At 41.9% G+C, this 19,835-nt stretch overlaps 1 protein-coding gene across 2 annotated transcripts; it reads left to right on the top strand.

Annotated features, from left to right (window-relative positions):
* Window positions 1–3,347: 3,347 nt before the first annotated feature.
* On the top strand, window positions 3,348–19,771 carry LOC149739000 (uncharacterized). 2 transcript variants are annotated; one of them, XM_089875233.1, is made up of 13 exons: window positions 3,348–7,537; window positions 8,274–9,861; window positions 10,018–10,275; window positions 10,392–10,657; window positions 11,316–11,463; window positions 12,353–12,528; window positions 12,752–12,867; window positions 13,928–14,103; window positions 15,369–15,572; window positions 15,680–15,824; window positions 15,962–16,135; window positions 16,448–16,651; window positions 17,027–19,771. In XM_089875233.1, exons 1-13 carry the CDS (start codon window positions 3,514–3,516, stop codon window positions 17,780–17,782), a joined length of 8,235 nt encoding a protein of 2,744 aa, XP_089731359.1. In that variant the 5' UTR covers window positions 3,348–3,513; the 3' UTR covers window positions 17,783–19,771. The 2 variants fall into 2 exon arrangements, with proteins under 2 accessions (XP_089731359.1, XP_089731360.1); XM_089875234.1 differs by having other exon boundaries at window positions 10,392–10,651.
* Window positions 19,772–19,835: the final 64 nt, after the last annotated feature.

Genomic DNA, 19,835 nt, shown 5'->3' on the forward strand with positions numbered 1-19,835 from the left:
TGTATGAAGTGGTTTTACCCTGACCCCATGCGCGGTTAATCCACCGCAACGAGCGTTTAAAATGTTAATGGTTAGGCTTGTACTTGTCAATGGTGATTAAAGCGGCCTTTAATCTCCAACTCAGCTAATCGCGATAGTTCAGAGGCCGATTGCGTGCGGGCGATCCATTGCGTGCCTACCGCACGTGCTTATGGAGTAAAATATTAGAATTCGTTTCGTTGCTATTTGTTCTGCGATGAAGAATTAAGACCTTTCTGGTCATTTGTCTCTATATAGGAGTACACGTTAATCTTGGGTGTATAAGACAACATATGTTGTAATCAGCAAAAGGAAATGGATAAAATCGATGACCGAGAGCAATTAAGTTCTTCGTTTATATTAGCTTCAGATGTTGTTTCGGGTGCAGCCGAAAACGGAGATGGTTCGCCAAACCTGGTTTCCTCGTCTATGCAGTGTCCGCATTTAAGCCATTTCTAAAATCCCAAATTTCGAGTTTATTTTGGGGCGAGCCAACGGGTTGTCCATTATCGTAGTGCCCATCCACGATTTTGTTTATACAAAGGATTATGCGTCTGCAGAAATCCTAAGCGTAAATATATAGCTATCAAAGAAAGCGTGATGGCCAACGCATTAAATCTCGAAAAATCATAAGAGCAAACAAAGCTTTATAAGAACGAACCGAATTGTTTTTTAAATGTACTCTTTAAATCCGCGAAGAATATAATGTCCTGTTGTATTGGTAAAATACCCGTTTGCTGATACTGTTTACGACGCGCATAAGATATCAATATTTATTTTTCTTACACTTTGAAAATATTTTTGTACTGTACAGTAAACTTGTGTACGTTTTACAATAAGCCTATAATGATATTTTACGTCACAATATAATTCCAAAGCATATATTTATTGGTTTGCTCTTTGCGCTGTTTGTAATTTATCCCCTTTGTAATTGGCGTATATAGTCTGTTTAGTGTTGGCGCAATTTTAGGGTATTGTGTTTTGTTATTTTATTCCTTTGTGTGTGTAATTCATAAAACGCCCCGGAACCTCATCCAGGGTTCCTCTCATTTTACGTCGGTGTGTTGTTTGCATTGAGTTCCAGAGGGCGTGTCGCGCTGTAATGTCGTTGTCGCACGGTCAGTTGCGACAGAACAAAGACTCGATTCTATTGGTTCGACCCATTCGCTCGACAGCCTTCGGGGGTTTGGTTGTCATGAACGGAAGAATTAACATTTACCTGAAATATTCTAATGTTGATACGTAGTTGTTTGAACGGGGATTACCGCTTTACTCGGCAAAGGTGAATGATTGTACATAGTTTTGGTCACACATTTTTCACTTCCGATTCTCGAATAAAATATTTCCGTAATATCAGACTGTAGGGTAAGATGGGATACTGTTAGCACCTAAATCCCAAACTTTCCGATCATGTTTGGAACAAGTAACGATGTTTTCGCACGAATACGGTTGTATAATTCTGAAAGTATTCTGTGTTTACTATTAAATGGGCCAATGAAAGCGAATTAAACCACTGTCCCATTTCACCCCACCCTACTATATGCGATTTTCTTGCAAAAGTGGAAGGCGTATAATTTGCAATGGTGTATTGTCTGATTTAAACTTGCAGTTTCCGTGGCGAAGCTTATAAGAAACTAGTAGTGTTGCTCCCTTTGTGCTGGTGCACAGTCCAATTGCTTTGACATTTCGTGGACTTGACCCTGCAGCTACTGTTAGAGGTGTATAGGAATTTTTGGCGTCTTTTCAGATGTACACGCAACGCGTTGCTGTGGGCAATTACCTTTATTTTTCAATTTGTTGCGTTTAGCGGGGTCAAGTTTTACAGTTTAAAAATATCAGGTCAACCGCAAAGTATAGTGTTAAAAGCTAGAGAGATAGAAGTGGTGTATGCACCTGTCTAGTTGTAACTTTACGCAGTGTTGGTTGTTCATGGTTTTAAAATTTCACATTTGCTAAAGTAACACTCTTAAATGTTACTTTATGAGGATCCGCTTTCCTCCTGGTCGGTAGCAAGCAGGTTTGGTTAAAAATTATCTCGAAAATCAACATACCTTTGTGGTAGTGTTAGGTCGGCTAATGGAGTTATATGGGAAACGTGATGACCTCTACTTGACCCCGTTTCGCTTGAGTGAACAGCTAGGACGGCACGATAATTTGCAAACCCAATGCGGCTGTCGGTTCTGGCGTAACACTTGCGTGTTGTCAGTAAATACTCGATTTGGTGTGGCACCTGTTTTACCGAAAACCTAATTTGTACCGCGTAGGTCACACAGTGTGGGCTTAAGCTATTGGGCGGGTTTCGCATAAAAAAAAACATATTTGCTTTTCGTCTAACCGCTTTTATCCATTTCTATCTCAGCTGGGTGGTATTCCGATGCGTCAGCGTTCTTGACAGACAAGGAAAGTCTCCATTAGAATTGCATAGAAACTTCACGGTGTCGCGAACACCAATGACCCGTTTTAGATTTATTTGAGGCTCCTGTTTTACGACAAACACGCGAGGAATAACGGGCGGTGACACCGAACACTGTAGTGCTCGACACCGAGACCCGTGTGAGACAATTCATGCGAATTTTAAAGACAGAGTCTCACTTGGAGTTTACGCGAAGGCTGGATTGAAACACTCGTATTTTAGATTTTTAGCTCCACCGTTAACAAAGGACCTATATAGATTTCAAAAACCGTTTTACTTTGAGCAAGTGCGTGTACATACTTACCGCTTTGATGTGAACTTTATCTTGTTAAGTGGCGTCGATAAATAGTTTTTATCGACGAAAGCAACTCTCGAAATACTTGACACTTTACTAGCCGGGGTAGGTAAATACTACATAGTGAGAAACGAAGAGTTACTGTAGTGAAAATGTCAACCATTTGGTTCCCATGCTGACTAGAATGTGGAGAGTTAAAAGTACAGCTGATTTTATTTACTGTTTACGTTAGGTGGCAGTAAAGAATAACAGCTCTTCGACCGTGAGAAATTTTCGCCGATTTACCAGATATTTTGTAATATTTAGTTATACAAGCTGGACTTGTTTTGTGTTTTATTTGGTACCCGGTTACGATTTTTTGCGACATATGAAAAACAAAACCTGTTTTGTCGGTGTGACGTCAGTCAGTGATTTCTGTCTTTCCGTACCAGTGGTTTGTTACGTCATAAGGAGCAATAGAACCTGATTCAGGTGTGCAGTCGTTAACCCGAAACTGGGTGTGTTGTTGACAACTTTCCCGAAAAAATACCAAAAACTCGATTTGCAATGCTATTATTATTTTTGTAGGTCGGTTTTATGCAACCTATAACAAGACTACTTTTCGCAACAGCTTCTAATATTATACTTTATTGCTATTATGTTTTGTTTCAGATTGACACATTAGATTTATAGACTCAGCATTTATGTAATCTCACCACATTATATGCTTGACAAGCAACTATATCTGCCATCAATCAAACTTGCGCATTCCGAAGCGGCATTTGACTACGGACTGTAGGGAAATCGAATGGCTGGAGTTGCTGAGGTCAGCAGCCGTATTGTCGGCAACTCAGCCATCGACGGCTTTGGTCTCCATCAGCCAGCGAATGATGCGTACCTCGGTCGACCTGAGTATCAAGCCACGGCTCGAGGGCATTCGAGTGACGGCTCAGAGCAGAGAGACGAGATCGGTCAGGTGTTCTGGAACCAAGTGAGTCGTGACGAAAAGGGAGACAGACTTGTTGATAGCTACCCTGCTATAAAGCGACCGGTTATCGATCCAAAGGAATTCAAAGATTTACCGAATTCAGTTGAACCCTTCACAGGTTACCATTCGCAAGCAGATAGCGATCAAACACGGGACGTTTCTAGTCCGAACGGTCGCAACTTTGTTTACGACGGCGGTGTAGCTGGAGTTCAGGCGGATGGTAAAGAAACGAAACGTTTTTCTCAAACCGCGCAGTCGTGTACGAACGCGGCCAACGGAAACAGCAACAACAACACACAGAGAAAAAGAGGGAACCTGGGTTTGCCACCTCACCGACAGACAGGTTATCAAAAGCCGCCGATTCTTTCACCTAAGCCCTTCATTGCCAAAAAGCCAAGAAGACTGTCAGATACCAGCGCTAGCGAGCCGCCGAAAAGAGTTCCTAATCCGAAAAACGAACAAGGCGAGCACGTAGAAAGTCAAAACGTATTTCAATTCGGAAGCAGGGTGATTAGGCGTGTGTCCGCTCCCAGCGTTGTATACAAGGCTAAACTTACGGAATTAAAAGTCGTTACACCTGAGCTGATAGCGCACTCGACCGAGGCGACAGAAAAAAGGAAAAATTTCAGCAGTTGCGACAGCGGAATTTCTACTACGCCGAAAGCTTGTTTACCGCGTATTCGTGCAAGCGAACAGCATAACAGTTCAAGTGACCATTCTGGATTGTTCGATGGAAATAAAAACAGGGAAATCGCGCCAGACCATCACAAAGGGTTAAATATGGATTTTAAGGCGAAGCAACAACTGATTTCGAACATATTGCCAGATCCAGCAAGAATACCACCGAAAGTCGCCAGCAAACCAAAGAACCGACCACCTGCACTTCATCTGTCACCAGGCAAAGTAAATGGAGAAAACCAGTTTAAAAATGAACCTCGCACCGATGAACTTGCTATTGCCCCTGTCTCTGCAAAACGAGACAGGTTCGAACAAATGCAAATGGCCTTTAAGAAACCGATGCCGGATCCTGTTTTTAAACCGCCGCAGCCTGAGAATCATTGGAATAGTAACGGCCCTCTGAGTCCAACTGCAAACGAGTTGTTCAAAGATATTCTGGAAATGAAGGATATAGAAAGCTTCGGAGAAACGGTCCAGATCCAGCAGTCTAAACAGGAGCCTACAAGACCTACGACTCAATCTGATAAACAAAAGCCAGAGAAGGTTGCGAAGCCGGATTACAGCTACATGACGAATGACTGGTCGTTAGAACAAGATGATTCACGAAAGATAAACGTTGAGGGAGGGCAGAACATGAAGGAACTCAAAGCTAAATACGAGCATGAGTTTGATCGCAAGTTAATCAACTCACTGATATCGCCCACAGAGAAGAAGAATTTCTTCAAAGGTTCCGAGGTAGAAGCCCCGGGCCATGCAAGATCAGCATCGCATGGCGAACGCGTTAAAGCCATCTCGCCCCCGCGAAAACTTTCCGACAGTTCGGTGCAAGATATTTCAAACAAATTTGGAAGTTTACCGCGAAACATGCATAATAAAAAACAGAATCATTTCTGCGACGGTCAAGACTTTCCACCTCTTCCGCTCAATCTTCCACCACCTCCAGATCCGCCTGTGGAACAAACCCCTCATGACTCACATACCAACGAAGCGGAAGCGCCTCGTTTTCCGGTGTACCCAAGTACAGGTGAGGGGAGTTATAGGAAGCAGCGAAGCGACAACCCATCTCACTCTTTACGCAGCGTTACCACTGGCCCAGTCGACGCTCGGGCAGCGCTCACTAATTACCCGATTAGAGAACCCGAGAGAGTGGCGCGCAATTTTGGCGAAGTGAGCAGTCAACCAACCGTTGCAAAGGACTGCAACGTGGGGCAGGGGACGGGTGGCCCAAGTCAAGATATTTCAAATAGCGACTCAGTATCGAGTAAGAACACAACTGCCCCGCGCGACATCGACGATGAGATTCTTTACTACGATAACATGGATATCATGGAGAAAGTGAGACAGAAACGAGAGCAGGATGAGAAAAGAATGGCAAAAGTGATCGCGCGTGAATCAGCGCGAAACCCTGAAATACCAGAGGTGTCTCAACGCGGCATTTCACGCTCGTCGACGAACCAGAAAAACAACGGTGCGCAGCAGGCCCGCATCGAATGCGTTTCAGTCGACAGTAACCGCAAGCAACAGATAACAGTAGGTTTAAATCCAAGCCCTGACAAAAGAAGGAATCAATCGGCAAGTCAGGGTGACATTAACGCGAACATTTCAACTGAATTTCGCAGCGCTCTTGGCGAGCTCGAGTATGAGTACAAGAAGTTAAAAGAAAATCTCGATCAGCAAATGGATCTCGTGGATGCCGCAGCACCGCCAAAATTGCCCCCCAAACAAAAGAAGTTAGTCAGAAACACTACTGATAGCCAGCAGCAACAGAAGCAGCACAACTATTCAGGGCATCAGGTCCCACAAACAAATGGAAACGCCAAGCAAGTTCAAGCACCAAACAAGCAACTAAGTCCACAGTTAAAGCTTCAAATTCCTGTAACAAATCAGCAGATAACACATCAAGGACATGCACCTTCACCGATGCCTCAGTTTTATCAGGCTCAGGCCAACTTTCAGCAACCAGCTTCCAGTCAGGCTTCGGCTGCCAAACCGTCCCACAATCCTGCACAAAATTTAAATCATCCGAAACCTGTGCAGAGTTCAAGCAACCAGCAGATTTTGACATCGGCCTTGCTTCAACAGAACGCTCTGTTAAGTGTAGAAGAGTCACGAGCGAGGTCTATAGTGGATGAACCTCTTGCTCCGATCATTGAAGAGGACAGCACTTATGGTGACTCGTCGTCCTGCGCATCTTCCGTTACCGGAGACGATCTTTCAATTTATACCGACGATTGCTCAATCGACACAAGACAGAGAAGTAGTTCGCCTTCATGTGGTGCCTGGAGTTTCGCTTCCTCGCAAGCTGCTCTTAACGGGGAGTTAGATAATGACGGAGAAACCACAGAGACTGAAGCAGAGACGACGACCTCCCAGCGTGAGAGTGGTAGCACCACAGTTCACTCCACCAGCTCAAATGATGATGCATCAGACGCCTCCTCCGTTCGTTGGCAACAGAGTCCAATTACCTCGAAGGTAAATCGACAATCATCTAATGAAAAGTTGCTAGTAAAACCTGAAGAAAGGATAAATACCAACAAATCGACTTCTACTGTCAAAAATGCTAAACCTTCAAATGAAGATGGAGATTACGAATTCATCAGCGACACTGAAGATACAGGAAGCCATTCTGTACAGTCTGGACTTAACAGGGCTGCATCGGTTGAAAGCAAGGTATCATGTTCATCTGCAGGGGCAAGCAGCATTGGAAGATCCGGGGATCTTATTAAGGCTGATCCTCATGAGGAAGAGGATGTTACAGTCCACGATGTTGAGCCATACGGTATGGTTGATTTATCAAAACTGGAGCCATCATTTGAACAAGCCACGCCCGTTCAGAGCAGGAAATACAAAGTAAAAGACTCTTCTAACGACAACGAATTGACGCCATCATCAATAATGAACTCTGTTAATGAATTCTTCGGCACTTTACCGAAGAAAAAGCAGAAGCAGGTCGAAACGGGGAGCCCTACTGAAGAAGAGACCCCGCATTTTCCGTTGGATATTCCACCCACCCAGGCGCCACCGACACCCAAGTATTCCCGCAGCTCAAAATCAACCACCGTGTCCACGTCCCGTCTTCAACGAAGCAAATCGGACGCCACGCGTGAGCTGAAAGTACCTGCAGGATACGAAGAAGTTGGATACGATAACTTGGAGAATTATGGAGGTTAGTATTTATACTTTGGTATTGTTAATGGTATCATTAATGGTGGTTATGGTCCCACGTTTTATAAAGCGCCATACAGTCTTTTTGGCGCTCGATACTTATACGTCTTTCTTAATCGAACGGCTCACTCAACTTGATTATTCCACGACGCGTAACTTGTATAGATTAAACATTATTCGATCAATCCAACGACCGCAATTGATTTACAGACACCAAACCCTTGGTTTAAACTCATATCAAATGGTCAGTGTATGTAGGTGGTATTTAACACACAAAGTTACAGACAAAACAGGCGATAGTTTGTTTTGGTTTCTCTTTGTGCTCATTAGGCTTTGTCGTCGGCGCTTTGTCACTTCGGAACGCACTTGGCAATTTAATATTTGACCCTTATGTCAACAATCTCCTTCTCTCAGTCAGTTCGTTCTTTGAAATAGTCAACGAGTTAAGCGTCGCGTGTGTTGTACAGTCGTTTAGTATCAGAGGTCTCGTTAGTGTGTCGTTGGAATAGCAATTTAGATCGTTACGGTAGTCGAACTTGAATTGGGTGTTTGTTTGATAGTTTGGGTTTGCTGTCAGTGTTGGTTAGGCTCGATTGAGCAAGAGTTATAGAACGCTTTCTTTTATACTATGAAGGTTGCATGTTTTTTTTTATCTAGCATACGGTAGACTTATGTGCTTATATTGTCAGATGTAGTGTATTTGAACAAGTTCTGTAAAGTTACTCTTACATTTGCAGGTGAAGCTCGTAAAGCCGCTGAAGCGAAACGGGCGCAGAGCGTCAGACAGGAGAAACATTCGAAGCACTCTCCAGGGCAGAAGAAAACTTCGGAACACAAGCGTAATCAAAGCTTTGATTCGACAGAAGAAGACACATCACGGTCAAGAGACTCTCTTGCTTCCACCCCAGGACTAACCCAACAGACTGCTGGCAGCCGAGCTAGCTTTCCACTGCCAGTTTCTGCTTCACGTCTCGCTCGTCACAGTTCAGCAGTTAGTGCTCTTGACCGCCACAGCGGGAACTTAAAACGTTCTAAGCAATCAAATACCGCCTCGGTCAAATCACCAAGTAGTAGAAGGATAGAACAAAGAGCAAAGGTACAACCTGTTCAGCAGCAACAATCCTCAACCTTACCACGGTTACGTACCGATCGCAACGAAAACCTCGGTAAACCGTCGTTTGATCACACTTCCAAAAGTACAGAAAACTTTGCTTCACTCGACAAAGAGAAAAATCACAGAGAACATATTAAACAAGAAGAAGCAGCTGCTAGGGAGAGGAAAATATCTCGAGAGTCCTTAAAGAACCGCACTAACTCCCGTGAAAGTGCACTGGACAGGCAGAGTAGCCAAGAAAAGGAAGTCACTACTGAAGATCAAGGACGACGTTACGACCGAAGTGGTGGCGTGGAACACAAGCTATCGACACATCGCAGCAACTCCAAGAACAGTGCGCCTGCTACACCAGAGGATAGGCCGTTCCCGGTATTTAACTCGGATTATGACGAAAGTTTAGACGACGGCGTCGTAAATCCGTATGAAGAAGTGGAGTTCACTTTGGATGCTTCTCACACAGTTTCTTATCAACCTAAGATTGAAACTGAAGAGCAAGTCGAAGCTAAACATCGAGTGCAGGAGATACTAGATAACATACAGCCACCTGAATCTCCGTATAAACCGAAACCTCCTCTTCCAAGATACCCAGTCGAATACGACAACTTCTATCTCGGCAGTACCGGAGAAACAAAATCCCGAGCCAGCAGTGGAATTGGAACTGACGAAGCGGGACGTTCGAAAATTGGAAGCGGTGCAACTTCATCATCTTCTCCTCCTCCGTCGCCATCCACTGAAGAACCTTCGAGGACTTCTGGGTATTCGGAAGGAGCGTTGACACCGGTGTCCACCCCGGCATCAGTTCGGTCATCAAGGTTTCCAGAAGATTCTGGCACAGACGCCACTCTACCGTTCGACGAAAGGGAACAAGCTGAATTGAGATCACCCCGTCGAAAATCCAGGGACGAATCGCGAAACGGAGAAGATTCGTCTGACGCTGCTCCGAACCGATCACTGGGTTCACAGCTCCGAAGTTTACTAGGAGGAAGTCCTGAAAGTAAATATATTTCTCCAAGTCTGCGCCGAAAGCGTTCTCTCCTTAAACGCTCGAAATCTCCCGGTGGAAGCAGACGTTCAAAAACGCCTCCACGCTCAAAGTCACCATCTAAAGAAAACGACGGAAAATCCGAGCTTGAATCAGTTGCCAGCACACCCGCACTACCACGCAAGGAGGAGAGACAATATCAGCGATCTTCCAAAATCGACAAACGAGGGTAAAACATTTTGTACATAATTTTAAGACAATGAAATGTTATATACACTTTTGTAATGATAAAATTTCTAGTTTTTTATTTATAGCAAATTGGAAGAGAACTTTATCATAAAGCCTATAGTGGATAGTTTTATAATGATATACATTTCTGTTTCAGTTCAAAAGCGAACACTCCAGTACCTAATAAAGAAGAAGATCCCGTCATCCTTCGATCTGCCTCCCAAAGGATCGTAGATAGACGGGGAAGATCTGGTAGCTCTTCAGCTCGCAAAGCGAAATCCTCAGACCAAGAAAGCGAACCGAGTGAATTAGGTAAAGATCGAAAACTGAGAATGTCTTCACGATGGAGAAGATCTAAATCATCTGATCGATCTCCGACCCGCTCGAAATCAAAAGAAAGAAGCAAATTTGGAAAGTAAGATTTTACTGTCTCTGTTGGTAAAATGAACTAAAATGAACTTCTTGATATGTAAAACATGTTAAAACACCTTGTTAATTGCTTTTTCCTAAATTATTTCCATTTTTTCATAGGAGGTCAAAATCTCAAGAACGTCCCCCTCCAAAAGGATTAGAAACAAAAGAAATTGACATAGAAGGTGGGGAAGAGAGAGGAGGTAGGAGTATCTTCCGGAGGAGTAGGAGCAGCTCCAGGAAAAGAGATAAACGAGGAAAATCTACCGAGAGGAAAGAAGAGGGGGCAACGCGCGGGAGAAATCCAGTTAGCTTTTTCAGAAAGCTGCTCAGAAACAAAAAAGACGAAGACGAGGGTGGAATCGTTCATGTGCCCTTGGGTAAAGGTTTGTAAACTAGAAATTAAAATGTTGTAACCAAATATGTGGCCTCAGGCAAATGAGACGAAAGTAAACACATTTTGTCAACATATGGCTGACACTTGCTTGGCAGAAACCGTTGCTATAACTAGCATCTGACGACGTTAATTTTATCTTTGCGTCTCAAAATAACTATATGCCAGTAACGTGATATATGCGTGATTACCATTGAAATATAATATTTATCTATATATGGGTCTCATATGTGACTCTCAAAGAACCAGCATGCAAATACCTATATGTTCGAATTTTTAACAAGATTGCAATCGTATGCTGTGCTCGTACGGTTAGCAAGACAATTTTGCAAAACATTACGACTCACCGTGTTTTTCAACCCGCGTAGACTCAGTCGTAGCAAAGATTCGTATCTATAATTGCCGGGGGCGGCGCGTACATGACTATATGTTTGCATGCGAGCTGATGCCTCGATAAGCCAGCGTCTGTTTATTGTCTTTGGAAAGTCCACATATCTGATACTCTTTAGTTCTGCTTTACCATTCCTTTAAATTTTAAACTATAGTTTGTTTCTATTTGAGTTGTATAATACGCTTTTATATAGTACTGTTCAAAAATATGAACATCACTTCACATATGTACGTTTATGTTTATCACCCTATTATTGCAGGTGTTGATATGTCAGACTCGACTGAGGCACTGAGCACCATCCTAGCTTACAAAGGAGACGAGGTTTCTGAGCCTGAGCAGTGGACCCCACCAAGACCCCACCCACCGCAACAGAGGATCACGAAACCCAATCAAAAGTCAAGTCCAACGTAAGTACAGTTTGTTCCAAGCTATCGTTGTTGTTCAACGCGAATGTAGAATCTCTGTGAAGTGGGTTTTCAAAGGTCAATTCGTTTTAAGGTGCCCATATGCCTGTGGTATGCGGTGCAACTATAATGAGTTAAAGGGCACACTGTGTACAAAGGGTTCCACATCAACACACGTGATCGAAAACAACCTTTCCGTTCATAACAATAAAATATTATTTTGCGATGTTCCTGGCACACACAGGATGCATTATAGACTTATCGCGGTGACTAAGTCAGCTTAAATTGGGGTTTGTCAACGAAGCGGAAAGGAATGCGTCCGTGTTGCATCCTTCCCATATAAAGTCCTTTATCCACCGTAATTTGCTCCATTTATGAATCTCACTTCTCGCGCATAGTAAACCCTGTGTGGGTCGCGAAGCCTCGCAAGATTGGTACTTGAGTGCTAATTATGTTATTATGTGCGGTTACAACTCTATGTGCGGAGTTCCCGATTTTCGTGTGAGAGTATAACGATTTTATTTAGTTTGACCAACCGGTAGTAAGTTTTACGTTTCCGGATTACAACTTCTTATTCTGACCGTGACTTCTGTAATTAGGATTATACTGAACGCTGCCTATTGTCTTTTATTAGATACATGTCCCGCATATGACAGCGGTCGGTGGCAGGTCTGGGTAAGAGGGTCCATGTTTTCATTCTTTTTTTCGTCCCACTTGGTAGTAAACAAAAACATTTATTAAGTTATATAACCGTAGCCTCACGACTCTAAAGAGCGTTGTTATTTGATAAAACACAGAAAGTACGGGATATTTTGTGCTAAAGATATCTTATCTTACCCCACATAACTATATATCTACTTATGTAACTGATTATTTGCACAAATCTTTGCAGAAAACCAAAGGAACGAAAAGCGATGCGTTCTCCGCCTTCCCACAGAGCAAAGAAAATGTCATCTTCAATATTATCAAGAGGGCAAGCAGACCACAGCACAGAAAGTTCATCGGAAGGTGTTGGAACTGCCGGGAGAACCAAAAATAACCGAAACCTCGATACCTATGGAAACCTAGGTAAACATGCTATGCAATAAACATCACAAAATAATATCAATTTATTTGTGCCAAAGCATGCCAGTTTGACATTTAGAAAACACAGTGCGTTTTACCCACGTTAATGTATAATGTAAAACATGTTTATTTGTTGGTCTTATCTAGTCTTGAGAATAACACAGTAATGAAATGTATACCTTTACAGTATAATAGGTTCTCATACCGAACTGTCTGTTACCACCAGGTATCAACCGAGCAAATCTTGGCGCACCTCAGAAACCAGCTCGTCCATCAAGCAGAAAAAGTAGTTTCAGCAACTCACTGCCAAGTTCAGATTCCGAGCGGCAAACCAATGCTGAGGTAAAACTTTGCTTTGTGAAATCTGATAACCATGGGTACCTGGAGATTTTTGTGGCGTGGCAATTATTGGAAAAGTCTCCAATAGCCCGTGCAAATAACTTGCTTTGAAATAGCGCAATATTTTACAGACGTAACCACATGATACCTAAATTCGTATATGGTTTCCGTGTGTTCTAAAACCGGTACATTTTGCACACCCATCGTCGGCTTTGGACGGCCGTTATCACAATAACAGTCAGTTAAGGAGAAAAGTTAATTGTTCCTCCGACGTAATTTAAAATCTGTATCCCCGGGGAAAACCAAAAAACGTGACGGTCTTTGCTTATGTAGTCGAATTATGTCGCCGATAGCCGTAAAGCACATATCACAAGAGTTAAAATAGTTTCAAAGGTTTCCTTTAACAGTAAAGAAATGGATAATTTATCACGAAGATAGGTTAAATTATACGAGACACTAAAAACCTGAAAATCTGCGAGTATTTTATTATAAGTCCGTGAACCGTATTATACACACCAGTCAGCCACCTGCATTTCCCAACACTTGCTTTATTAAACGTTATTGGATTGGGACCTCGGAATGTCCGACAAGAACGTAAACGCGACATGGCAGTTTTACGCCACTGTGGCTATGTATAGCTGACACTTGACAAAGGTATGCGAGGAATGGCTGTGAGTGACTCGCGTTTGCGACTTCTCGGAACACTTTAAACAAAACATACCGTGTTTCTGTATATAAGCGACTAGATCACACTGTCTACCGATAAGCTAAGTAGCTGTTGATTTATGTTTGTTAGTTGTTACCGTTCCGGGTAACGACTCTCTCTGATGTGTGCAAGTCACAGTTTACTTCTGTTTTCGGGAAACGGACTAACTACGGTCCTAAATTTCAGTTCACCTGACGTAACTCGCTGCAGGACCTCACACATATAGAATAGAACATGATTTTGCATAAATTGCCAACTGTTGCCTAAAATATCAAGTCCCTATAGCGCTGTCACTGTAGGAGCTCATTCGTATAAAATATAATCTACATTTTTTTATAATTGAGAATTATACAACAGGCGAGCAATACGAAACTGAAGTCATCCCGTGTCTATCAAACCCAGCATGGTGTTTCAGTTTTGCGTCGGCCACTACTACGTGAATATGATTCTGATACACCTACCAGTGCTCTTGCATCGGACGCAGACAGCTCTACTGGTGTTGCATCAGATGCAGAGACAGGTGGACCACTAAGGTAAGTCAGTTGACTGTTATTTTTAGTATATATAGGATTGCTATAACTTCTGATCGTGTTTTAAAAACTTCTCAACGCTATTTTAGAGACGTGAGCCTACGGTTATGTAATAACTTAAATGTTTACTTCAAAATGGATGGAGGAAATAAAATAAAAATATGACTCATCTTACCCTAACCTCTTATACAATGAAACACAGTTATATGTTTTTGCAACATTGTGGCAATCGAAACAATTCTGTTAAATCACACCGAGATGAACAGTTAAAACGTCGATAAAGTATAAAAGCGTCACAGAACAAGTTGATCGCTTCAATGCTCCATTAGTCTAAACACTGTACACAACCCCTTGGCGATCTAACCAAGCGTATATCCAAACTCGTATGTTGATGGTCAAAATAATTCACTTTCCGTTGAAATGAAACGAACCCTCGCATGGAAGTGTATATCCTGGTTTCCTCGTCCTATGATCTTGTTGCTGGTAACCCCCAGCTTTGTTGTGGGCTTCAATATAATGCGGATAAACTTTGTCTGTATGGCTGCGAATTTTTAAGTCTCGGAACTTTTTGGCACCTAAGTTTTGTTTGACGTTTTGTTTGTATGGCATAAAACATGAGTACATGACACGTTTAAAAACGCGTAGCAGCTTTATTCGATATCGACCGCCATATCAATGTAATGTTTTTGTTTATAAATGTTATAATATAAGTTGTTCGAATTTAGAGGAAATGATACATAAATTGTTGGTATGCATTTCTTTAGTATTTTATAAATTCTGCATGTTAAGAGGATCTGTATGTTCTGCATCTGGTAGGAGCGTACCTCTGCCAAAATCAACAGTGAACACGATACCCAGCAGGGTCATGTTTACAGTGTTAAAGTACACATTTAACCACCCGAAGCAAACATTTTAAAACCTCCAGTACACTCTTACGACATAACACTTTCCGCACGGTTACTGTTGGGCAAATTCCGATGCCTATAAAACACGGCCCATTAGCGCCTAAATAAGCTTGCGGCTGACCCGCTGTGCAGGTGTCAGAGATAGAATAACAAACCACGTCGCGGTAGAGCAGGCACTGGGAGTGCCACGCTTACCCTACTGGGCGAGGCCTGTCACAATATCAACCGCACAGGCTTGGCAGAGCTGTTAGGGTACCACAAAATGCATGCATTTCAAGTGCTTCAAATCAGCCGTATCGATGTTTCGATAGCGCTGTAGAAGCTGGCCAACGAAACCTTCAACCTGGACCATGTTATAAATAGGTCAGCTATCAAGCAAGGCCCTCTTGCAAGATTGAAGGGAACTTTAAGAGGTTCTCCCCGTCGCCCAGTGAGGGTGGTGTCACCACGTCGTTCCAAATCTGACCCAACGATATTCGACGGCGACTCTACAGTTTCTATAAAGAATACGTATTATAACTTGGAAACTCAGGAAACTACGAAAACTTCACCAGCGAGCCAAGAAAAGTAAGCAGTTTCGTTTGTCTTTATGCACCAAGAAGGCCTCAATATATAGCAATGTAATACAAGTACAATATAAAAGAACTAAATCCCCAACTACAATATTTTATCAGAAAATCGAAGCTCGCTGCGCAACAGCGTCGTCGAAGCCAAAAGCAAAGTCGACGTCAAACGGCTCCGGTTGACCTGGCTTATGCTACCCACCAGCGACAGAAGTACAGGACACTTGTCTCCCTAAACGCGCAAACACTGAGAAAAGTAAGCGTTTAAATTAATTACTTGGTTTAACGTGATATCAAAACAGGATTAAGCCATCGGCAACTCGTCGGTTGCCCTGGGCGTGAGAATCAGTGTGAAATATGCGCTGTTAGAAATTAACGCTGTAATACTTGCAGGTTACGGAGAGATGGCTGGCCGAGTGGCGCAACCAGCTACCAGTTGGCGGGTTTCTCATTACATCGTGGTCGGACGTAGCGATAGAGAGTCACCGGCCGATATGTATGATCGGGAACAGTGTTGTTTACCCTGCAGTGTCGACTGGAAATAACAAGTTTAATCTAGCATGCCAGGTTTGTATTACAATTTCCCTCAGCCTTAATTATTTATAAATTATAACATCTGTTTTTATAACGACAAATGTTTTGCTGCTATTTCCCTATTATTCTCTATGTTAATTAAATGTGATCTTACTTTTTTTAATTGTAAGGATAAATATAAAATGATGTATAGTTCTGTTGAGTAAGATAGAATCCTGTTTCAACTTAAATTCCCTATTTCCTAAACGAATTTTGAACAATCAACAACGCTATTTTAGTATCGACTATATAACTTAATGCTAGTTTTGTGACTTGTATCGTAAACATAATGTTGTTTTTCTTTAGTTGTACGATCAACGTGACGTTGGGGAACGAATGATCCTAAAGCTGGAGAATAGTTCATCTTTACCAGCGCACCCCAACACGTGTGGTGTCTGCAGTCATTTTCCTTGCCGAGTACCGAGGTCCTTGCTTGACCCAACTTCGGGTGGAGGGGCTGCCGATGCACTTTGTGTCGTTTTGTCGACTCGGCCAAGTCACTCTCTTCAGGTGTGATTTGGAAATGATTTGATTATTTTTTTCTAAATTTGTTATTTTCGAGATAGAATCCTATTTGGTGGTATTAATATAGCAGGGTGGGGGGAGATGGGACACATTTTCGGTCTATTTTCTCGTCATATTTGGTAGTAAACTAATAATATTCAAAGAATTAAAAAAAACGTATCCTTACCAATTCCACAGACTGTTGTTAATTGTTTAAAATACGATCAGGACTTTTGAATATAATGCTCTAAAGGTGTCCCATCTTCCCCCACAGTACTCTATATTATTTTTGTGAATAAATGAATGCGGTTTATTTGTCTTTGTATGAGGAGCAAGCGACACTCACTGTCATACATTTTAATTGCTTGTTATTTGTCGCAGGAGTATCTAGACCGCTTAATTTCGAAAGAAGAACCCACGGAATACCACCGCCAAGTTTTAATCGCTCTACTCCAACTACTACAAGGCATTAAACAGTTATTAGCATCTGGTTTTGATCTCCCTTATATAAGTGCCGAGCACTTGGTCATTACAGAGGATCGGGGATTCTTGCAAATTCTGCCGCATCTAAACTGGTCCGACTCGGTCGACTCAAAAAGAAATCGTTGGGATGTTGACAAAGTACTCGATGCGTATCAAAGCTCCGACTCGGACTCGAATCAAAATTCAAGAAGGTTGTCCCACACCCAGCAATTGGCGGCTCTGATGAAACGCTTGTTACAGAACGCAAACTTGGCTTCCAGTTCTGCTGGAATGGGTCGGCCGGGTGATCGCAGCTCAGCAGCCTCATTGGTGTCAAGGGTTGTAGTTCCAGGAACCAAGTATTCAACCGCAATCAAGCACATTGTTTATTATCTTGAACGCTCTCCGCCCGTGGGCGCCCAAGAGGCGGCCGAACTTGTGCAATGCGCACTGTGGGGTCCTGAAGACCTAGAAGACGTCGGTGTGGATGATGTTACACCATTTGCTGCTCTTGAGCTATGGATCGAAATGGAACAAGCCAAATTAGTAAACAGTCTTGCAGTATTGAACCCAGGAGACCGAATGGTTCCAGTTTCGTTCCTTAAACATCAATACTTTTCAACAGTAACCCCTGAAATGCTGTTTAACGGTCTCAAGACGTTACAGCGAATTTGATAACTATCATCCAGTTATATGTAATAAATGGTACCCTTTCTATTTCTTTTATTATGTCAAATTTAAATTACCACATTTTTGTTGTGACGGTTTTAGGCCACCTACCTATAGTGAGTGACTTTCAATCTTTTAATTACTTTTTTTGCTGCTGTTAATCGTGGACAATCTAAGAATGTTTTAACTATAATTATACATACATGCAGTAGTTTCTTTGCATTTTGTTCCCACCGTTCGCACGAAGCATAATATAAACGCAGTAAAACACCTTTTAACTGCATAAATGCACTTGAAAATTGTAGCAATCGCCAAAATTGTTTTGCTTGTAGCTTTATTTATACTTTTGTTGCAGTGGTTTTATTCCCGCTATTATGCGTTCGATTACTGCCTTTTGTTCCCTGTATACTAACAACATGAGAATTTGTGTAACGATATTGATTGCACTTTGTGACAGACTTCAGCTGGCATCGACACGACTGTATTAAATACTGAATGCAATAGATTAGGCTCAGGAAGAATTTAGTTTCCAGTAAGCCACAAGCGTACATTAGCCGCAAGCATAGACACCTAAACATCTATGCCGCAAGCGCATCTAGAATGCTGAGCCGTAAACTTTAAAAGAAATCGTGCGGGGATTTCAACAAGAGTGTCAGCGTTTTGAATTTAGTTTTTTTGTTACGAGTCAGGTCGCAGTCCAGCAAATGATATAAAGGAGAGTACTTTTTGTTTACAGATTCGCTGACACGTTTATAGTTCACTGCATCCATTGAGTGCTTAGTCACTGTAGCATTGCAGCAAGTTAGAATCGTACTCGCATACTTACTGTAATGTTTAAATTTTTAGTTAGCCTTCCTAATTACCACAATAACATGGGCTATTGCAGTGGGTAATATGGTACTATGGGGTAAGATAAAATACCTTTAAAACGTCATAAAATCTCATGTTTCCTAGTCGTGTTTTTTAACAATTAACATCGATATTTGGTGCTGGTGAAGATCCCCCCCTTTTTTGCTAACCACTAACCTCCAACTACTAACTCCTATAACCACCAAACCCTAACTACTAACCCATATTTATTAATTTATACCTACTGGCCACTAACGTTATAACGTAACCCCTAACCATTAGATCAACATGGTAACACCTAACCACCATTCTCTAAACTTCAACACTTACCACCAGCCTATTCTGCTATGTACCGGAGGATTCTTTACTAGTGCTAATTATTTAAATATTGAATATATGTCCCAACCTACAATACTATATTTGGTGACTGGTGTAGTGGTGTCAACGCTACATTACGGGTCAGGTAGTTTTCTATGCAACCTTTAGTCTACCACAAGGCAGGTTAATTAAGGATGCATATTTTACACATTTTTAAAGTTAATTTTTAATTTTTGACATGAAGATGCCTTTTTCTTGTTTACATAGTGATTAGTGATATAGGCTACCTTGTAGTAATGTTAATGTACAACCTGATCTAGATGATAAAAGGTTGTTATTTTAGAAAGGAAATCTAACTGTATATTTTATGTGACTAAAATGACATCCAAAAACGATGCTAGAGCTCCAGACTTTGACTGTCAATATTATAATGATGAATACAAAGCTTGTCGACAATTACGAAACAAATTTCACCAGTTTTATGCCTATGGTGTTATGAACAAAATAGACTGTAACAGATGGAAGCTGGATTTTAAAAACTGTCGTGCTTGGAGAGATTTAAATGACAATGCAGCCAAAACTGCTTTAGTGGAGAGCGAACGAACCAGACAAGCTGAAATAATGAACAATAGAACTACTGTATGGGAATATAGACAAAAACCACCACATATGTGGCATTTTCCTGGAAATGTATCAGAAAGCAAGCTGAACACCTAAATAATTTATCTTTATGTATATATACTAGGCCTATAGCTTGTTAAAATACATAAATAATTAAGTTTACCAAGGTATGTTTTTTAGGCTAATCAAAATTGTTTTTTCTCATAGGTTTCAAAATGAATTGGTATGTTTAAAATGTTAGCATACCGAATTAGCCATTGATTTAAAACAT

The sequence above is a fragment of the Ciona robusta genome, chromosome 3 (assembly GCF_009617815.1).
Source record: "Ciona robusta chromosome 3, ASM961781v2".
NCBI lineage: Eukaryota > Metazoa > Chordata > Ascidiacea > Phlebobranchia > Cionidae > Ciona > Ciona robusta.